General features: G+C 38.0%; 2 protein-coding genes across 5 annotated transcripts; both read right to left on the bottom strand.

The window, feature by feature from the left end:
* Positions 1-617: 617 nt before the first annotated feature.
* Positions 618-8,103, bottom strand: LOC139641038 (macrophage mannose receptor 1-like). 3 transcript variants are annotated; one of them, XM_071515259.1, is made up of 6 exons: positions 8,026-8,103; positions 7,849-7,866; positions 5,877-5,963; positions 3,623-4,006; positions 1,503-1,842; positions 618-866 (listed from the first exon to the last, which is right to left on the bottom strand). In XM_071515259.1, coding segments are annotated over exons 3-6 (765 nt in total). In that variant the 5' UTR covers positions 5,917-5,963; positions 7,849-7,866; positions 8,026-8,103; the 3' UTR covers positions 618-865. The 3 variants fall into 3 exon arrangements, with proteins under 3 accessions (XP_071371360.1, XP_071371358.1, XP_071371359.1); XM_071515257.1 differs by lacking the exons at positions 5,877-5,963; positions 7,849-7,866; positions 8,026-8,103 and adding an exon at positions 2,761-3,108 and having other exon boundaries at positions 3,623-3,743; XM_071515258.1 differs by lacking the exons at positions 618-866; positions 5,877-5,963; positions 7,849-7,866; positions 8,026-8,103 and adding exons at positions 1,087-1,209; positions 2,761-3,108 and having other exon boundaries at positions 3,623-3,743.
* A 5,106-nt stretch (positions 8,104-13,209) lies between these two features.
* On the bottom strand, positions 13,210-20,840 carry LOC139641037 (macrophage mannose receptor 1-like). 2 transcript variants are annotated; one of them, XM_071515255.1, is made up of 6 exons: positions 20,785-20,840; positions 18,526-18,612; positions 16,326-16,703; positions 15,431-15,784; positions 14,218-14,557; positions 13,210-13,575 (listed from the first exon to the last, which is right to left on the bottom strand). In XM_071515255.1, coding segments are annotated over exons 2-6 (1,113 nt in total). In that variant the 5' UTR covers positions 18,566-18,612; positions 20,785-20,840; the 3' UTR covers positions 13,210-13,574. The 2 variants fall into 2 exon arrangements, with proteins under 2 accessions (XP_071371356.1, XP_071371357.1); XM_071515256.1 differs by lacking the exon at positions 13,210-13,575 and adding an exon at positions 13,686-13,918.
* Positions 20,841-20,882: the final 42 nt, after the last annotated feature.

Genomic DNA, 20,882 nt, shown 5'->3' with positions numbered 1-20,882 from the left:
ATTCCATCCTGGTCTTTAGAGATGATAAGGATAAAGTTGATTGAAGTTGAGTGTTGAGATGTTCCATTGTGAATTTTAAAAAGAGCTACTCAAGTCATCTATTCTATAGGCTCAACTTAACCTCTTCTCCCATATACATTTCCTGTTTGTATGAAAATTACAAAAAATCAAAATCTCAAGTGTTAATTTTTGATTTGTTTAGAATTAATGAATAGCATTTATTTAGATCCACACAGAATATAATCGCTAAACCTGTTTTCTGGGATTATTTATGAGATTGTTAAATATGTTTCTCTGCTGAATTCTACTCTATTGCTTTTTAAAGACTCCTTATCTCACACATGGCAGTCTACTATTTCCGCTCTGTAATTAGACACCAGTACTGAAAATGTTTAACACAAGATGTTTAACACAAGAAAATGTGTAGTCAAGCCAGAGAAAAAGTAAGACTGGACCACTATGGTTTGTTTAATTGTTTAATCAGCATCAGAGAAATCAATTTCCTGGTTACATAGAAATTCAAACATTTTGATTGATTCAGAATTGTGATTTTACATTAAAGCCATCATCAGAACTTAACTAAAATGTAAAGTGATAGATATTCCACATCTATTGCTATGCATAATGCAGTGATACTCTCATAGTTTGGTTTGGTATATTTATTCACACATATTAAATACTAACACACTGATAGGAGAGAACACATTTTTTTGAATGAGATAGAAATATACCCCAAAAGACCAATAAAAACCTCACACCTCAAAATAAATAATCATTAACAGTTGAATGGGACAACAGCTGATCACTGCTTCTTGGCTGTAGCGATCTGGCATGCAGGGTGGACAGGGAAAATAGTTCAGATGATCCTGAATCAGGAAAGAGAGACAGAAGAAAAAGTGTAAGTGTAATTCTCTTTTTCTCCTGTTCAGTTAGTGATTTCCTACATTTCCCAGAATGCCTTTCAACAACCCCCAGAGAACAGATGTGAACTTGTTGCATTCAGCTGTTGGTTATATGTGTAGGTGGAGACCAACAGCGATATCTTAGCAACAGCAAGAGAGTGAGAGTTTTTCCAACTGAGAAAAAGCAAGAGTTACGCCCCTCCACTCAAAACACAGCATGTCTTGTGGCTGCATTGCATTCTGGTCTATTGAGGCTGCTGTCTGTGGAGCAGCTGGTCTCTCTGCCTCTTCTACGATGGATTTCTCCCTGTGTGATTGTTGAACGTTGGAACAAAAACTGTGAATCTAGAAAGAAGCCTTCGCTCCTTGATTCTGATGGACTGACACCAAAATCTGACATTTACCATTGATGTTTTAGATCGCTAAAAGTTTAGCGATTATAGATACATATATATATATATATATTTTGATGTGACGCCACATTGTCTAAGTTTGTCCAGTTATCCATGGGAATAAGAAAAATACACAGGAAAACAACAAAATGGGTCCAGAAATTGTAAGGTAGATCACCAGAGTTTTAGGTTGGATTGAAACACTTACTATTTGGTGCAGATGAAGTTGTACTTCTTATCATCAGGCAGACTGACCCACTGCCCCCCTCCTTTCTCCATGGCTGCAGCCGTCCCACACTCTCCGGTCCCGTTCCCCGGGGCCCAGTTCTCGTAGCAGCCCGCCCCGTCACTGACCCAGAACCAGAAGTCCAGAGTGCTGGTGTAGCGCATTCCCAGCCACACGTAGGGAGTGTCGGCCGTCTTTGCTCTCTCTTGGACAAGATCCTGAATGTCAGGATCGTGGATGGAGACCAGGTCATCGTGTTTCTCTCTGCAATAGTCCAATGCCTCGTCCCAGGTCTTCTCCTCACGGATCAGGATCACTTTATCTGTAGGGGAAGAAATTGAGAAGTGCAACCAATATTTTGTGCTGTTATTCAATGTCTTTATATTTGACCATTTTCATGCCAAAATAAAGTAAAATAAGTATTCTTCCAGAATTCTATTCTTGTCTAGCCTGGTATCCAGCCCCTATGAATCGCAGTCGCCATGCAAATTCGAAGAGTGCTGAAAACTGCGATTCATAGGGGCTGGATACCAGGCTAATTCTTGTCAGGGTGTGAAACAGCACTTAGACCTTCATGGGACACTAAAACTCAGACTAATGAAATTATTTTAGAGTTAAAAGCTCTTTAAGGCAGGGTGACCCACCACACCGCCACCCACCTACTCAAAGGTAGGTGACACTGAGGGACACATTACTGCCTTTAGATGTAGAATGAATCCACAAAAACAGATAACTGAACAATTAAATAAATAAAATGTGAAGAAAGTAAAATTTCACTGCAGGTGAACTAGAGACATTTTGTGGAGGTATCGACATTGGACAGCATTACTAGCTGATAACTGATATTTAATAAAAGGCTAATATATCGCAAACCGATTATCTGTCTAAATTATTCTGTTCTCATGTTATGTCTTGTATGTCTTACACTTACACACACCTTGATGAATGCAGCATACTCTGAGAGTAAGAGAATCAAGATATCAAGATTACGAGACATGATATGAGACTATAAGACATAAACCTACAGTTACGTGAGAAAAAAAACACATCTTGCAAAATGTATGGTATACAGAAAAGTCAACACAATAAATCAGCACAGAGGAGACTTTGTGTGTGGGACTTCCTCTTTATCTTTTGGATAAATTCAACTAGGACTTCGGAGTGTTCCCAGTAGCCCGCTACTCTGATAGGGGCAAAGCATGGAGATGTGCATGTTGTCTTCTTCGTGGATCAAACTCACCATCGTAGCAGAAGAAGGGCATTGTTTCATTACACCTGTCAGAGTCCCATCTGCCTTGTGGAGCCAGCCGGGTCATGGTACAGTTGCCCTGAGGATTTTCACGCATGTCTGGATCCCAGTATCTGAATGAGGAGTTACCCCCATCCGACCACTTCCAGGACTCTCTGAACAGGCCGATCACATAGGATTTGTTCCATTTGTTCAGACTGTTCATCTTACTTATTACTTCTTCGTTGAAAGTCTGATTCCCACTGACCAGGTCTGTGTGTTTTTCTCTGCAGTAGTGCTGAGCCTGTCTCCAGGTCTTTTCCTCTTCGATCAAATAGAATTTGTCGGTGTTGTTTTTTCCTGTGCAGTGAACAGACCTCCTTGTGTCATATGTACTTTGTGAAAACATCCATATTTACAACCACCTGCCATATGATCTTCTTATTTTTCTTAAATATAACAAGTGAAACAAACTGTCAGATGGGATGAGATCATTTCACTTGTCTCCAATGCAGTTTGAGGGATTTTCTAGAAACACTTTGTGTCAATATCTTGGAACAAGGCAGAATATGGCGGATCACTCTACTCCAAGTAAATTACACTCGCTTCAAATTCAATCAAACATCTTGAAACGAGTGAAATTATCCCACCACAGTGACAGATATTTTTTAAACTCTGAGATTAAACGACTTTTATATATAGATAGTTTTTGTAGTGTAAACCGAGTGTGACTTGGTGTCATGAACACTCTTAACAGTTATATGATTTTAACTAAATGTATGAACAGATGAGGTGTATGACATCCACACGTACAGCAACTGTTAGACAGGATGACAGGCTGAATGTACATAGTGGGACTATTAAATACACCTACCATCGTAGCAGATGAACCATGTTTTCTCGTCACAGCTGATATCAAACCATTTGCCATCAGTTTTCATCCACACACAGTTCTCAGTCGGCCTACCTATTCCACCATTTGGTTCATCAGAAGCCCATCTTGTCTCATTTTTATTGTACTCTGTCCCTGGCAGAGACCAGTGCCACTCCCGATCACCTGTTTTCTTCAGCCCAATCCAGGCTGCATCACTATTACCCCCTCCTGCAGAGTCAATCAGCCTCTTCATGTCCTCCATGTTGTCTATGGTGGCCAGGTCAGTGTACGTCTCTCTGCAGTAACTCTGGGCTTCATCCCAGGTCTTAGCCTCTTTAATAAAGTGATACACATGTGGCTGACATGTGGAGGAGGAGCATTGACCTAAAACAGAGAAAACATCGCACAGTGTTGGAGTTGATAGTGCAGGAATCACAAGTCCTCAGGTCACACCTGCTGCTTCTACTATATCTGTCAAGGTCAATGGGGTTTTGAGTCTAGTCACTTGAGCTTGGTCATTTATTTATTTATTTATTCATCTATTTATTTATTATTAAGGAGAGTGATCAGTCCATTCATCTTTTGAATTTGATTTAAGATAGTAGTGGGAACACACACATACACACACACACAGATACGCATACACGCATCCACAAAAACATGTTTGCGCCTACACACACTGTCTGTCTATATGTGTGTGTGTATGCAGGTATCTGTCTGGGCCTATCATGGCTGTCGGATGAAAACCTCATGACAATTTTGGTGATTTTCATGTTTTAACTTCACTTGAAGGTTCACATGGTCCTCTATAGGTTGAGAAAAATCTGGAACTATTTCAAAGCCAATTGGATAAACTCAAAAACACATGGCCTTCAAGCTAAAACCAAGTCTGTTCTGTTCTGAGAATCAAGCAAAACACCTTTAGTGTCAAACAAAACATTTGAAATTGAGAGGAGAGAAAAAAAGTAGCGCAAAACTTAAAGCTTATGTGTTGAAACAGGAAACAAAATCTTGCAAGCAAATTATTTCTAACTTTTTTTTGTTTTGCCTTGACTGCCAGTAGCCTACTTGCTTTTCTGATTTTTACAAGTTGCTTTTACAGTTTAACAGGGATACTTCTCCGACTGGCTGGAAGTTTAAGTTGTGCTCTTCAGATCTGTTTTTTTTTTTTCTTGGCAATGTTTTATTTCTTTCCTCTCAATTTTAAATGTTTTGTTTGATAGCCTACTAATAATGTTTTGTTTGTTTGACTCTATTGACTCTATCAATATTGCTCTTAGTTCCTGACATGTTCACCGGACAGCAGCAGTGTGTGTGTGTGTGTGTGTGTGTGTGCGCACGACTCCTGTAAAAACAAAGATTACACTGTATTTATCTTTAATAATTCACTTTTAGAGTTGTAAGTTGTAAAGTTGTAGACAAGAGAAAGAACTGCAGGAAGCCATAATGCATAGCAACACACAGCCACTGCACAAATTATTACAAACAGTTGCATACAGTGCATAGATCAATGACATCTGCATTTAGTGTTAAAACATATTTTTCAGGAGGGTTGCCATGAGCTGCTGTTGCTGTACTGACATTGTTATAATCATTGGAATTTGTATTGATTTTGTTGGCAACAATGAAGAGAATCCCTTGGAATGTAGTGATATTGGTAAAAAAAAAAAAAAGTTACTCAGAAGGTAAATAAACATATTATGAACAATCATCGACTATTTTCCATCACTAATTCACTCTTATAAGCTTTATCAACACAGTCATTGACAAATGTGCAAAGATTAAATCTAGAAAAATGAATTATTAGGACTGGTGCAGTGTGGTAGGTTAGGAAAAAAATGTCAATGTTGCTGCTGTGATAGTGAGGCACTTACATGACTTGTGAGTGAATGTGAATTGGTAAATTAGTACGACAAATTTTGTTGTTCTGACAGCTCATTGGGAAGTGCTGCAGTTTCTGTAGCATAATAGTTATGAATTTTAATGGTAATTGCAGTTTGCTGTTGAGTTATTATGTTTTAGACCTATAACATGGTTGGGTAGACAGAGATCACAACAATATCTTGCTCCGCCCCTGATTGTGACCCAGGTATTTTTGAAATGATGCAGTGAGTTTTTTAACAAGGGTCAAGAGCCTGTTGGAGCATGCAACTCTCACTCAACACCAACAACAAATGGCCATGTAAACTTTCAAAAAAAAAAAAACAGCAGTTACAACTTTTTTCTGAAACAGAAGCAATAATAGAGTACTCACCCATCAGAATGATCAGAAATAGGCTCCACTGCATCTTCATTCTGTTCGATGAATCTCATAAAGACAGTCTCAGATCCTGGATAAGAGCTTTAGTACACAGTGGACCAAATAAAGTGATATGAATTGCTTTTCTCAGTTTTGGGAAACATACAATACCAGACATGTCCAGGTTAAAAAAACAAAAAACAGAAAGACAATCTGTACCACTCTCCCTAGAAGTCAATGTTTATTCAGTTGCTTAATCAGGAAGAGATATGCAAATCTGAGTCCAGCCAGTACCAAAACTGATCCATGCTGGCTCATTCCATCTGAAACCACACAGGCCGTCACACCTATGTCTCAGAATTGGTCAATTGTCCTTGGACACATTCTTTAACCAATATGAGTAGAGTTTGGGCCCTAATTCCACATAGTTTACAAGTAATAAAGGTTCACTTAAGATCCAGAGTGGCCACTTTTTATTGGGACAATCTTCAGATTTTCAGCAATTTCTCTGGAAATAATTGTGATAAAAAGCAAAATTTGGGACGATTGCTGCATGGGGTAGACACCAAGAACTTATACATAACTAAAAATCAAGCTATGTATTTTACTGAACCCATTCTAAATATATTCTGTGGTAAATATTCAGTGGTGGAAGATCACATGTGGGCATATTTATTCAGCCTCAGAACTTTGTATGATATTTGCATGCATGTAATTTGTAGAAATTTGCATCATCCTTCTGAAAAACCTCCTGATAAAATTCAGGGGTCACTGTTCTTAGTCAGTAATGAAATGAATGTAAGAAAATAGCAGCCAAACAACCAGGCCCATAAAGACCCAGTATGACAAAGGAACAACTTTTTTAGTTTTTTTGTTCAGTATTGTTTATTAATTTTTACCATGAGTTCATCTTTGTTTAGCAGCCATTCAGTGAAAACATAGAAACAACACACCAAGAACTGAAATAGCCTACATATTTCACTATAAAAGAGTCAACTCTAGCTCCCATCTAGATCAAATTTAATGAAAAAATAAACTATATTCTCTTAATTTCCTCTTGTGAATTATATAATCCAGTCACTTTCTTTTGTGTCTGGATAATACTGCCTCACCTGGGCTCAATAATATAATAATAATATAATCAATAATATAGGCCACTCAGCAACACAAAAGGAAGAGGAAACAAGCTGATTGATGTAATTAGTTGGAGATGGAGCAGAAACTACCATGGAAAAACATTTCAAACAGAGACAGACGGCTTAGAGGAAATTTCAAATGACATCTGAATAAAGACTGAAGAATATAATTCTGAATGTGTCCAAATAACTGAGCAGTTTCATTAACCTTCTTGTGTTTGCACTATGCAGTCCTTCATTATGTCTGTGGAAACACCTTTAAAGTGCAGTGCCCCTGGTGTCCAAAGTGCATATTACATCCAAATAGGCATTAAAACTGGAGTTATGATCGAACAATTATTTTTACCATGAAGGAATTTCATAAGTTTGATATTAACTACATACCATCATGCTTATATATGATGCAATATAGCAATATAGATACAAGTGTAGTCATATGCCCACATGTGACTTTTTATCCCAGAAAATCTATTTACATGCTGTATCCATAGTTGCATCAATATCTTGGTAATTATGTGTTCTATATGTTCTCTGTAGGAATCTGATTTTTAATTCCTTCATTGCCTCAATTACACATAAAAGTTTTGCCCCCTATGGATTTGAATACACAAAGATTGTGTGAAAACAATATGAGGACAATTTGAAACCTAATTCTGTAAAACTTGCAAATTCTGTCTAATTTCAGATGGAAAGACTCTGCTGTCAGTCAATGCTTTTTTCCTCTGTTAACTGTGACAACTGATATATCATAAAGGTCTCATTTATGGCCAATATAATATACATAAAATAAAATATGTAATATATATGAAGATAATACATTCTGTCTTTGGGAGGATCTTGTTACACATTACCTGATAAATTGTTCAGACCTGCCAAATGCAAATGACAAAATTCACATTATGAATTTTATTTTAAATATAGCCTACATTAAATAGAAGTACTGCAAGTACATATAATTGATGCCCATGTCTGCACACACAAACATGAAATCAAGCCCGTCCTAGATCCACTAAACAGAGTTAACTCACCTCTGCTATCTGATCCCTGCTTCGCTCTGATGTCTCTTCCTTTAGACCTGCTGATGTCGACTACCTCTGTCTCCGCTCCCTCTCAGTAATATATTACATACTATACATAAGCATCTGTTCTCTGGTAGCCACACAAATGTCAGTATTTTACTATTCAAATAGTGTTTTCAGATATCATTTACAGGAATGACTTGCTAGACAGAAAATGAGTGAGGAGTGAGGAAATTTAATTTAATAGAAACCAAACATATCACAAAAATGTGCATTGCACAAAATATGGAGATCAACATGGAGTCATCAAGCTTGAAAGATAAATGATTTTCAGTGACCCTCTCTTGCTCAAGTTACTTTTCAATGTGATAAACAGAATCATTCATTAACTTGATATCACTTGATTGTCCAACAAGCAGAAAGAAAAGGTTTTATTCCAAAATGCTATCCGCTTTGGGGGGAAATAAATATAATTGATATTTAGTAATCAATGTTTGAGCAATATTTACGAAGACACAGATCACTGCATCTTGAGTGAGGATTACTGTTATTTTGTTTTTGCCGTTAACTATACAAGCTTTTCTATACAAACAGCCAATGAAAACAGAAGTCAAGGATGCATCCTTTTCCCCAGTTATACATACTGTACCTGAGTCACTATTCCTCGTATGTAGGAACAGTAATCAACAGGTCAAAGGTCAAAGTTGACAGACAGAAGAAGTGGATCAGTAGCTGCATACTTTGTGATTTTTAAAATACAAACTTTCCATTGTAAAAGCTAATAAAGACACCCCAAAGAAGACATGGATGTGACAATGTAAAAGGCAGCATGTTTTTGGGGGATTATTTCCTGGCGGAGACTTCCATTTCTTTATGTTGGTGTCAGGTGATTGACAATAAGCAGAGTAATGTAATGCATTCAAAACCAAATTAAAGCTTCATATTTCCTTAAAGGAGAGGGGAAAACCTAGACCATTGGTATAAACAAAAGCTGCACTAGGCAGCTACGTCAAGCGCTCTCATCCTGTTTAATCTATGTGTTTTGTTTATGCTCATTTTGTTTCAACATTTCAACTTTTTTTGCCCACTCTTGGCTTCGATTGCAAGCCTGACCGTCCTGGAAGGAGGATCCCTCTCTGTTTCTTCAAGTTTTTCTTTGTTCTCAATGAAGGTCTAAGGTTGGGGTGCTGTCGTATTCATTTATTGTTTTATGTCTGTGTTGTGAATCCCTGTGTGACTGTAACTGTGGTTAAGGCCAATAGTCTGGATATTCCAAAGACGACAGAAGATGGTATTCACTGATCACTTGTCCGTCCCTGCGCTGTTATAAAACCGGGTTCACTGGCAGTAGAAGGTGAGGACATTCGCACTGGGAGGCTCCTGGAACAACACCACATTTACACATGACCATATTAGAATGTCTGCTTCGTTATGTCCTAAGAATGCATTAAACCGGCTAATAAATCCCTTTTTAACTTGGTATATGATTGAAAACATTACACGAGTAAAACTAGTGTGCACTGTGGTTTGCAAATATCTAGTACATCTCAAAATGTCTACTCTGCCAAAAGTTGTGTGACAGCTAAAACAAAGAGATGCATGTCCTCTAATCTCTCCCATGTCTCTTTTCTGCCTGAGTACCACTGCCAAGCAAATGGTACAGTGGCTCTGTGTACAACTTTGCATCTCTTTTGGATGTAAAAACAAAGTCCAGTGATATACCAGTCTTTGTACTGCGTGCGCACATCTTAACAGGTAATTTCATTTTGTACTGAGTCTTCTTCAAGCATGTGAAAATACCTGCCAACAGGATGAGATAATTTCACTTGTTTCAATGTAATTCTGCTTTTTTGATGAATTTTCTGGTGGCACTAGAAATAAGATAGATCACTTTATCCGCTTCAAGACATTTGTTGTATACATATTGCACTATAAAAGAAGAACTAAAAGAAGCTTGTGTTTACCGGCTTTCTCATTTGGCTTGAATGCAACTTCAATGAGTGAATGAATGAGCGAGGAAAGGAGGGAGTATGTCCGCAGTACATCCGGCTGCAGGACAGCCTGTCAGACCCCCAGGAACCGAACTGTCACCTTTTCTATTCACCCTCTACACCTCAAACTTCCGCTTCAAATCTGGATCGTGGCACCTACAGAAGTTCTTTGATGACTACATATTGTCGGCTGCATCACGGAGGACAACGAGGAGGAGTACAGAGAACTGGTAGAGAGCTTTGTAGGTTGGTGCGACAACAACCACCTCCAGCTCAACATCATGAAGACTTTAGAACCACTCTACCTCCTCCCCATCCAGGGGGAGGAGGTAGAGATGGTGAACTCCTATCGGTTCCTAGGAGTGCAGCTCAACAACAAACTGGACTGGTCGGACACCACTGAGGCCCTCTACAGGAAAGGATAGAGCAGGCTGTTCTTCCTGAGGAGGCTCAGGTCCTTCAACGTGTGCAACAGGCTGCTGCAGATGTTCTACCAGTCTGCAGTAGCCAGTGCACTCTCCAACTCTCTCACCCTCTCTAGGATGAGCTGACTCGTCATAAATACGTAAATTCCTCACATTATTTTACTTCTATTCCCTAGTTTGTATTTTCTAATGTCTCCAATGAGTTTCTAAAATAGTGTGCACTATATACTAAATTAGTTAATCATATATGCTTACGTTGTTTTATCAATAGAATCCTTTTTCTGTTACAATGTTACTTCCCAGTAGTAAAACCAAACCATTCCCCTGGGACCACACTGCCACCTGCAGGGTCAATCTATATTTACACATTCTTAAAACCACATCGATAGTCAATTCTATTTCAATATTTCCCTATATTATCACCTAAGTTACTATGTATTTGTGATTCAAATAGAAAGGGTATAAAGTATGTATCTAGGCTATTCTGCTATTCTATAACACAGTTCATTGTAAAAGTTTGAACAATGAAAGTTTATTGTATATTCCTGTTTCATGTAATTGTTTTATGCAATCCATAAGTGTTTCTTTACAAGTTTCATGATGTTCACCGATTGACAAAAGTAAATTGTTGAGTATGTGAGACCCAAACGCGTTATTTTCTAAATGTTTATCATTACATAGTAACCAAAGTAAAACAAAGGAATTGGGGTGGAATATCCAAAACCGTGCAAAGTATTTTTTTACACTGCAAAAGCTGCTTTGGAATTCAGAAAAACTATAGTATAAAACTCTGAGTTCTTTGTTTCTCTCCAGCTTCACGCCCTGAGCTTCATGCCGGAGGCCACAACGGCGATACAAACTTAGGAAACCAAGAGCTCCACACCACGGCTATGCGCCACGCTAAGGACGCCAATACGAAACTTCAAGACCAGCAAGCCAAGGCTTAGCAAGTGTGGAGATTCAAATCTCGCCGCTTCGCACCCCAGTAAACATTTTCTTAACTTATAATCTTAATGGTGATTTCGAGGAAAACTTGTTTTACAGTGATGTAACTGAATATATATAATTTTATAACATATCAGTGCGAATGGTTAACACATGAATCACAAAGGTTATTATTCTAAACGCAGTATGCTATCATATATCATGTGTATCAGCTGTTCTTTTAAAAAAATCTCCTGGGTGGCATACCCTCAGACCCCCCAGGTTGGTGTTCTCGTGGGTCTATGCATCTCAACCCCCACAATGTTTAAACCAAAGTTTGCTTGCTCCTTGCTCCTGTGCATCCTGGAATTAAATTGGCCAGAGATAATCCTCATGTCCGTGTTTTAACTGACACGCCATGGCGACAGCCATCTTTAACCTTGAACCAGAAATTCAATGTGCACTACTTTCACCAAAAGATAAGTAGCTGACATGTTACACTGTTATCCACATTTTTTCTGTTGTTACTATTTTCTGTAATTATGATTTTCTGTAATGATTGATTTTGAAAAGGCCTCTCTGACAACTTACGAGGCAAATGATGGCTTTTTTGGGGGTTATTTGACACTATGAGTGTGAACATTCTGCTAGTCAAAGGCAGCAGTGAACTGTTGAAGGAGGAGGATGAAACTGTTCATTATAGTAAAACAAAGCAAAGAATTGTGAAATTTGTTGTTTTGGTTGTTTTTTTTTAAAGTGTAAGGGCTTTTCTAGGGTATAATAGCAACCTCTTGAATAGTTGTTTTGGGTTTTTTTTAAAGGAGCAATTGCAGACTCACTATAACCCGTCTTCCATGGACTGCTGTGTTTCCCGTAAACACTTCAAATATCTCCTTGTTCTGTTCACAGCTGATCCTCAGGTAGCATCCTCCACCTCCTTGGCAAATTCTGTTGAGGTTTACAAAGGACCCTGCACAGAAAAAACCCTGGTTTTCAAACAGGTCTTCTCCAACACTGGCAACGGTTACGACCAAAACACGACCAAAACACAGGCTTATACTGTGTGTGTGTGTGTGTGTGTGTGTGTGTGTGTGTGTGTGTGACTCATCTCAGTCAAACTGTGCTTGTAGACAGACAGTAGTAGGTAGAGTAAACAACAGCAAAAACTGTTCATCTTAACAAGCCATTTAATCTAGTATTGAGTCTTAAAATCTAATTTTTCTTGCAACAAAGTGAAATGAAATATGGCAGTGGCCTTAAGTGAATCTATACCTACTTCCATTTAGATATCATGACATCTTTGCTTGGAATAATTTACTTGACATATATATTTTTTGACCTGGCTTTCCTTTTCCTCCAGCCCAGATTCAGGGAAATGCATGATGTAAATCTTGATAAATCTGTGATCACATGATTAATCTTGTGTATGGTTTTCTAGAAGGGCAGCAGATGGGTCATCTATTCTATAGGCTCAACTTAACCTCTTGTCAGTTCCTGTTTGTATGAAAATGACTAAAATCTCAAGAGTTAATTTTTTATGTTTTTTAGAATTAATTAATGGCATTTATTTAGATCCACACAGAATATCATCAGTAAACCTGTTTTCTCAGATTATCTATGAGATTGTTAAATATGTTTCTCTGCTAAATTCTAATCTGTTGATTTTTAAAGACTCCTTATCTCACACATGGCAGTCTACTATTTCCACTCTGTAATTAGACACCAGTTATGTAAATGTTTAACACAAGATGTTTAACAGAAGACAATGTGTAGTCAAGCCAGAGAAAAAGTAAGACTGGACCACTATGGTTTGTTTAATTGTTTAATCAGCATCAGAGAAATCAATTTCCTGGTTACATAGAAATTCAAACATTTTGATTGATTCAGAATTGTGATTTTACATTAAAACTATCATCAGAACTTAACTACAATGTCAAAATAAAAAGTGATAGATATTCCACATATATTGCTATGCATAATGCAGTGATACTCTTATAGTTTGGTTTGGTATATTTATTCACACATATGAAATACTAACACACTGATAGGAGAGAACACATTTTTTTGAATGAGATAGAAATAAAACCCAAAAGACCAATAAAAACCTCACACCTCAAAAGAAATAATCAGTAACAGTTGAATGGGACAACAGCTGATCACTGCTTCTTGGTGTAGCGATCTGGCATGCAGGGTGGACAGGGAAAATAGTTCAGATGATCCTGAATCAGGAAAGAGGGACAGAAGAAAAAGTGTACGTGTAATTCTCTTTTTCTCCTGTTCAGTTAGTGATTTCCTACATTTCCCAGAATGCCTTTCGACAACCCCCAGAGAACAGATGTGAACTTGTTGCATTCAGCTGTTGGTTATATGTGTAGGTGGAGCGCATCAGCGATATATTAGCAACAGCAAGAGAGCGAGAGTTTTTCCAACTGAGAAAAAGCAAGAGTTACGCCCCACCACTCAAAACACAGCATGTCTTGTGGCTGCATTGCATTCTGGTCTATTGAGGCTGCTGTCTGTGGAGCAGCTGGTCTCTCTGCCTCTTCTACGATGGATTTCTCCCTGTGTGATTGTTGAACGTTGGAACAAAAACTGTGAATCTAGAAAGAAGCCTTCGCTCCTTGATTCTGATGGACTGACACCAAAATCTGACATTTACCATTGATGTTTTAGATCGCTAAAAGTTTTTCTGCTTTCAAACTCCATTATAGCTGTGCTGGAAATATTTCCATGTGACCCCATGTTGTCTACGTTTTTCCAGTTATCCATGTGAATAAGAAAAATACACCACAAAACAGCAAAATGGGTCCAGAAATTATAAGGTTGATCACAAGAGTTTGAGGTTGGATTGAAACACTTACTATTTGGTGCAGATGAAGTTGTACTTCTTATCATCAGGCAGACTGACCCACTGCCCCCCTCCTTTTTCCATGGCTGCAGCCGTCCCACAATCTCCGTTCCCGTTCCCCGGGGCCCAGTTCTTGTAGCAGCCCGCCCCGTCACTGACCCAGAACCAGAAGTCCAGAGTGCAGGTGTAGCGCATTCCCAGCCACACGTAGGGAGTGTTAGCTGTCTTGGCTTTTTCTTGGACCCATTTCTGAATGTCACTATTGTGGATGGAGACCAGGTCATCGTGTTTCTCTCTGCAATAGTCCAAGGCCTCGTCCCAGGTCTTCTCCTCACGGATCAGGATCACTCTATCTGAAGGGGAAAAAATTGGGAAGTGCAGCAAATATTTTGTGATGATATTCAGTGTCTTTAAATTTGACCATTTTCGTGCCAAAAAATTACAAGTATTCAATGTCTCTGGCAGAATTCTATTCTTGTCAGGGTGGAAAAGCCTCTGATGCTGCATTTAGACCATCATGGGACACTAAAACTCAGACTAATGAAATGATTTTAGAGTTAGCAGCTCTTTAAGGCAGGGTGACCCACCACACCCCCACCCACCTAATCAAAGGTAGGTGACACTGAGGGACTCATTACTGCCTTTAGATGACGAATTAATCCACAAAAACAGATAACTGAACAACTACATAAATAAATGTGCGAGGAAAATAAAATTTCACTGCAGGTTTTACAGACAATTTTTTCGTGGCTGTGGTGGAGGTATCGGCATTGGACAGCATTACTAGCTGATAACTGACATTTAATAAAAGGCACATGTTTGGTAATATATCAGCAAACTGATATATTTATCAAACCATTAAGGTTATGTTTTATTCTGGTCTAATGTTATATCTTGTATGTGTTATAGTCAGAAAATGCCCAGAAACCTCGATGAACGCAACATTGTCTGAGTGTAAGAGTAACAAGATATAACAAGATATGATATGAGACTATAAGACATAAACCTACGGTTGTGAGAAAAAAACACATCTTGCGAAATGTACGGTAGATACACAGAAACATCGACACAATAAATCAGCACAGAGGAGACTTTGTGTGTGGGACTTCCTCTTTATCTTTTGGATAAATTCAACTAGGACTTCGGACTGTTCCCAGTAGCCCGCTACTCTGATAGGGGCAAAGCATGGAGATGTGCATGTTATCTTCTTTGTGGATCAAACTCACCATCATAGCAGAAGAAGGAGAGGTTTTTGGAACAGCTGCCATGTTTCCATCGGCCTTGTTCATCCAGCCTGGTCCAGGCACATCTGTTTTGGCCCTGATGATTTGCATTCACAGATTGATGCCAGTATCTGAATGAGGAGTTACTCCTATCCGACCACTTCCAGGAGTCTCTGAACAGGCCGATCACATAGCGAGCCGATGGGTCAGGCCTGTTCATCTTACTTAGTACTTGTTCGTTGAAAGTCTGATTCCCACTGATCAGGTCTGTGTGTTTTTCTCTGCAGTAGTCCTGAGCCTCTCTCCAGGTCTTTTCCTCTTCGATCAAACAGAATTTGTTGGTGTTGTTCTTTGTTCCTGTGCAGTGAACAGACCTCCTTGTGTCATTGCATATGTACTTTGTGAAAACATGCATATTTACAACCACCTACCATATGATCTTCTTATTTTTCTTAATTAAAACAAGTGAAACAAACTGTCAGATGGGATGAGATAATTTCACTTGTCTCCAATGCAGTTTGAGGGATTTTCTAGAAACACTTTGTGTCGATATCTTGGAACAAGGCAGAAATGGCGGATCACTCTACTCCAAGTAAATTACACTCGCTTCAAATTCAATCAAACATCTTGAAACGAGTGAAATTATCCCACCACAATGACAGAGTTTTGTCACTCATTAAAAAAAAAGAGTTTTAGACTCAGAGATTAAATGACTTTGATATATAGATAGTTTTTGTAGTGTAAACCGAGTGTGACTTGGTGTCATGAACTCTCTCAGTAGTTACATGATTTTAACTAAATGTATGAACAGATGAGGTGTATGACATCCACACGTAGAGCAACTGTTAGACAGGATGACAGGCTGAATGTACATAGTGGGACTATTAAATACACCTACCATCGTAGCAGATGAACCCTGTTTTCTCTTCACAGCTGATATCAATCCAGCTGCCATTAGTTTTCATCCACACACAGTTCTCCCGACCTTCACAATCATTTGGTTCATCAGAAGCCCATCTTGTCTCATTTTTATTGTACTCTGTCCCTGGCAGAGACCAGTGCCACTCCCGATCACTTGTTTTCTTCAGCCCAATCCAGGCTGCATAACTATTACCCCCTCCTGCAGAGTCAATCAGCCTCTTCATGTCCTCCATGTTGTCTATGGTGGCCAGGTCAGTGTATTTCTTTCTGCAGTACCTCTGGGCTTCATCCCAGGTCTTAGCCTCTTTAATAAAGTGATACACATGTGGCTGACATGTGGAGGAGGAGCATTGACCTAAAACAGAGAAAACATCGCACAGTGTTGGAGTTGATAGCGCAGGAATCACAAGTCCTCAGGTCACACCTGTTGCTTGCACTATATCTGTTAAGGTCAATGGGGTTTTGAGTGTAGTCACTTGAGCGTGATTATTTATTTATTTATTTATTGTTAAGGCAGAAGAGGAGGCACATACACACACACACACACACACACACACACAAATACACACGCACCCATAAACACAAGAACCTACATTTGCATCTACACACACACTGTCTACATGTATGTGTGTGTGTATGTAGGAATCTATAGACCTATCATTGCTGTCGGATGAAAACCTCATGACTTTAATTTTGGTGATTTTCATGTTTTAACTTCACTTGAAGGATCACATGGTCCTCTATAGCAGAGATTCTCAACCTTTTTCATATCAAGGACCCTTAATTTAGTCCACATTAGGGCCACAGACTCCATTTGATGAGATTTTGTGTCTTGAACCCAAATCTGAGAATATCGTTATTACGGTATAATTTTGCCCACTCCTCTATATATTTCAAAGCCAATTGGATAAACTCCAAAACGCATGGCCTTCAAGCTAAAACCAAGTCTGTTCTGTTCTGTCAATAGAATCAAGCAAAACACCTTGAGTGTCAGAACTTGAAAACATTTGAAATTAAGAGGAAAGAAAAAAAAGCAGAGCAAAACGTAAAGCTTACGTGTTGAAACAGGAAAAAAAACTCTTGCAAGCAAATTATTTCTAAGTCAGTGCAAACTTTTTGTTTTAAAAGCAGCATTTTAATTGATACAAATATTGTTTCAATATTGTGTGTGTGTGTGTGTGTGTGTGTTCGTGTGTGTGTGTGTGTGTGTGTGCGTGTGCGTGTGCGCGTGCGCGTGTGTGTGTGTGTGCACAACTGTAAAAAAAGATTACACTGTGTTGATCTTTAATAATTCACTTTTAGAGTTGTAAGTTGGAAAGCTGTAGACGACAGAAAGAACTGCAGGAAGCCATAATGCATAGCAACACACAGCCACTGCACAAATTATTACAAACAGTTGCATACAGTGCATAGATCAATGACATCTGCATTTAGTGTTAAAACATATTTTTCAGGAGGGTTGCCATGAGCTGCTGTTGCTGTACTGACATTGTTATAATCATTGGAATTTGTATTGATTTTGTTGGCAACAATGAAGAGAATCCCTTGGAATGTAGTGATATTGGTAAAAAAAAAAAAAAGTTACTCAGAAGGTAAATAAACATATTATGTTTAATCATCGACTATTTTCCATCACTAATTCACTCTTATAAGCTTTATCAACTCAGTCATTGACAAATGTGCATAGGTTAAATCTAGAAAAATGAATTATTAGGACTGGTGCAGTGTGGTAAGTTAGGAAAAAAATGTCAGTGTTGCTGCTGTGATAGTGAGGCACTTACATGACTTGTGAGTGAATGTGAATTGGTAAATTAGTACGACAAATTTTGTTGTTCTGACAGCTCATTGGGAAGTGCTGCAGTTTCTGTAGCATAATAGTTGTGAATTTTAATGGTAATTGCAGTTTGCTGCTGAGTTATTATGTTTTAGACCTATAACATGGTTGGGTAGACAGAGATCACAACAATATCTTGCTCCGCCCCTGATTGTGACCCAGGTATTTTTGAAATGATGCAGTGGGTTTTTCAACAAGGGTCAAGAGCCTGTTGGAGCATGCAACTCTCACTCAACACAAACAACAAATGGCCATGTAAACTTTCAATTCAAGTAAAAAACAAAACAAAAAAAACAGCAGTTACAACTTTTTTCTGAAACAGAAGCAATAATAGAGTACTCACCCATCAGAATGATCAGAAATAGGCTCCACTGCATCTTCATTCTGTTCGATGAATCTCATAAAGACAGTCTCAGATCCTGGATAAGAGCTTTAGTACACAGTGGACCAAACAAAGTGATATGAATTGCTTTTCTCAGTTGTGGGAAACATACAATACCAGACATGTCCAGGTTATTAAAAAAAAACAAAAAACAAAAAAACAATCTGTCCCACTCTCCCCAGGATTCAGTAGCTTAATCAAAAGAGATATGCAAATCTGAGTCCAACCAGTACCAAAACTGATCCATGCTGGCTCATTCCCTCTGAAACCACACAGGCCGTCACACCTATGTCTCAGAACTGATAAATTGTCCTTGGACACATTCTTTAACCAATATGAGTAGAGTTTGGGCCCTAATTCCACGTAGTTTACAAGAAATAAAGGTTCAATTAAGATCCGGGGTGGCCACTTTTTACTGGGACAATATTTTCAGATTTTCAGCAATTTCTCTAGAAATATTGTGATAAAAAGCAGAATTTGGGGGATTGCTGCATGGGGTAGACACCAAGAACTTATACATGACTAAAATGAAGCTATGCATTTTACTGAACTCATTCTAAATATAGAATATATTTATAGAATCTATAAATATGTTTTGGGGTAAATCTTCAGTGGTGGAAAATCACATGTGGGCATATTTATTCAGCCTCAGAACATTGTATTGGATTTGCATGCATGTAATGTGTAGAAATTTGCATCATCCTTCTGAAAAACCTCCTGATAAAATGACCATTTCAGTTATAATCTACTGTATCATCTAATGTATATTTTGTTGAATTATTGCCCTTGGGCAGCAGGGGTCACTGTTCTTCGTCAGTAATGAAATTAATGTTAGAAAATAGCAGCCAAACAACCAGGCCCATAATATGTAAAGACCCAGTATGGCAAACTTTCTTAGTTTTTTTGTTCACTATTGTTTATACATTTTTACTATGAGTTCAACTTTGTTTAGAAGCCATTCGTTTAAAACATAGAAACAACACACCAAGAACTGAAATACATATTTCACTATAAAAGAGTCGACTCAAGCTCCAATCTAGATCAAATTTTATGAAAAAATATATTTAAAAAAATACTGCCTCACCTGGGCTCAATAATATAATAATTAGAATATAATCAATTATATAGGCCACTCAGCAACACAAAAGGAAGAGGAAACAAGCTGATTGACGTAATTACTTTGGAGATGCAGCAGAAACTACCATGGAAAAACATTTCAAACAGAGACAGACGGCTTAGAGGAAATTTCAAATGACATCTGAATAAAGACTGAAGAATATAATTCTGAATGTGTCCAAATAACTGAGCAGTTTCATTAACCTTCTTGTGTTTGCACTATGCAGTCCTTCATTATGTCTGTGGAAACACCTTTAAAGTGCAGTGCCCCTGGTGTCCAAAGTGCATATTACATCCAAATAGGCATTAAAACTGGAGTTATGATCGAACAATTATTTTTACCATGAAGGAATTTCATAAGTTTGATATTAACTACATACCATCATGCTTAAAATATAGATACAAGTGTAGTAATATGCCCACATGTGACTTTTTATCCCAGAAAATCTATTTACATGCTGTATCTATAGTTGCATCAATATCTTGGTAATTATATGTTCTATATGCTCTCTGTAATTACCACAATAAAAATCTGATTTTTTATTAATTTATTGCCTCAATTACTAACCCTAACCCATAAAAGTTTTGCCCCCCAAAATGACTTCTGTATGTTTAAAAGTATGTAGAATATCAACACTAAAGTTTGTCTTTATTTGTTTGAATACACAAGGATTAAAACAATATGAGGACAGTTTGAGACCTAATTCTAATTTAAGTCTAATTTCAGATGGAAAGACTGATACTGATACTGATAACTGATATTTCACAACAAGCTGTTCACATTCAGAAATGCGTTTGTTGCCTGTTACAATGTGTGACTCATGGCCAATATATTATATATAAAATACATACAATAAAATATATAATATATATGAGGATAATATATAAAGATTCTGTCTTTGGGAGGATTTTGTTACACATTACCTGATTAATTGGTCAGACCTGCCAAATGCAAATGACACAATTCACATTATGAATTTTATTTTAAATATACAGTAGTAAATAGAATAGAAGTACTACAAGTACATATAATTGATGCCCATGTCTGCACACACAAACATGAAATCAAGCCCGTCCTAGTTCCAATAAACAGAGTTAACTCACCTCTGCTATCTGATCCCTGCTTCGCTCTGATGTCTCTTCCTTTAGACCTGCTGATGTCGACTACCTCTGTCTCCGCTCCCTCTCAGTAATATATTACA

The sequence above is a fragment of the Centroberyx affinis genome, unplaced genomic scaffold, assembly GCF_046629955.1.
Source record: "Centroberyx affinis isolate AG114_WGS23_722 - 3 ecotype Tasmania unplaced genomic scaffold, CSIRO-AGI_Caff_v1 ptg000334l_1, whole genome shotgun sequence".
NCBI lineage: Eukaryota > Metazoa > Chordata > Actinopteri > Beryciformes > Berycidae > Centroberyx > Centroberyx affinis.
The sequence above is the reverse complement of the archived record's forward strand: the minus strand, read 5'-3'. Positions and strand labels throughout refer to the sequence as shown.

Coding starts and splice junctions, on each gene's coding strand:
- LOC139641037 (XM_071515255.1), bottom strand. CDS start 18,565: ATGAAGATGCAGTGGAGCCTATTTCTGATCATTCTGATGG. Junction 15,785..16,325: donor AGGGTTCATCTGCTACGATG/GTAGGTGTATTT, acceptor TTCACTGCACAG/GAACAAAGAACAACACCAAC. Junction 14,558..15,430: donor CTCCTTCTTCTGCTATGATG/GTGAGTTTGATC, acceptor TTTCCCCTTCAG/ATAGAGTGATCCTGATCCGT.
- LOC139641038 (XM_071515259.1), bottom strand. CDS start 5,916: ATGAAGATGCAGTGGAGCCTATTTCTGATCATTCTGATGG. Junction 4,007..5,876: donor ATTTCTGATCATTCTGATGG/GTGAGTACTCTA, acceptor TCTCTGTTTTAG/GTCAATGCTCCTCCTCCACA. Junction 1,843..3,622: donor ATGGTTCATCTGCTACGATG/GTAGGTGTATTT, acceptor CTTCCCCTACAG/ATAAAGTGATCCTGATCCGT.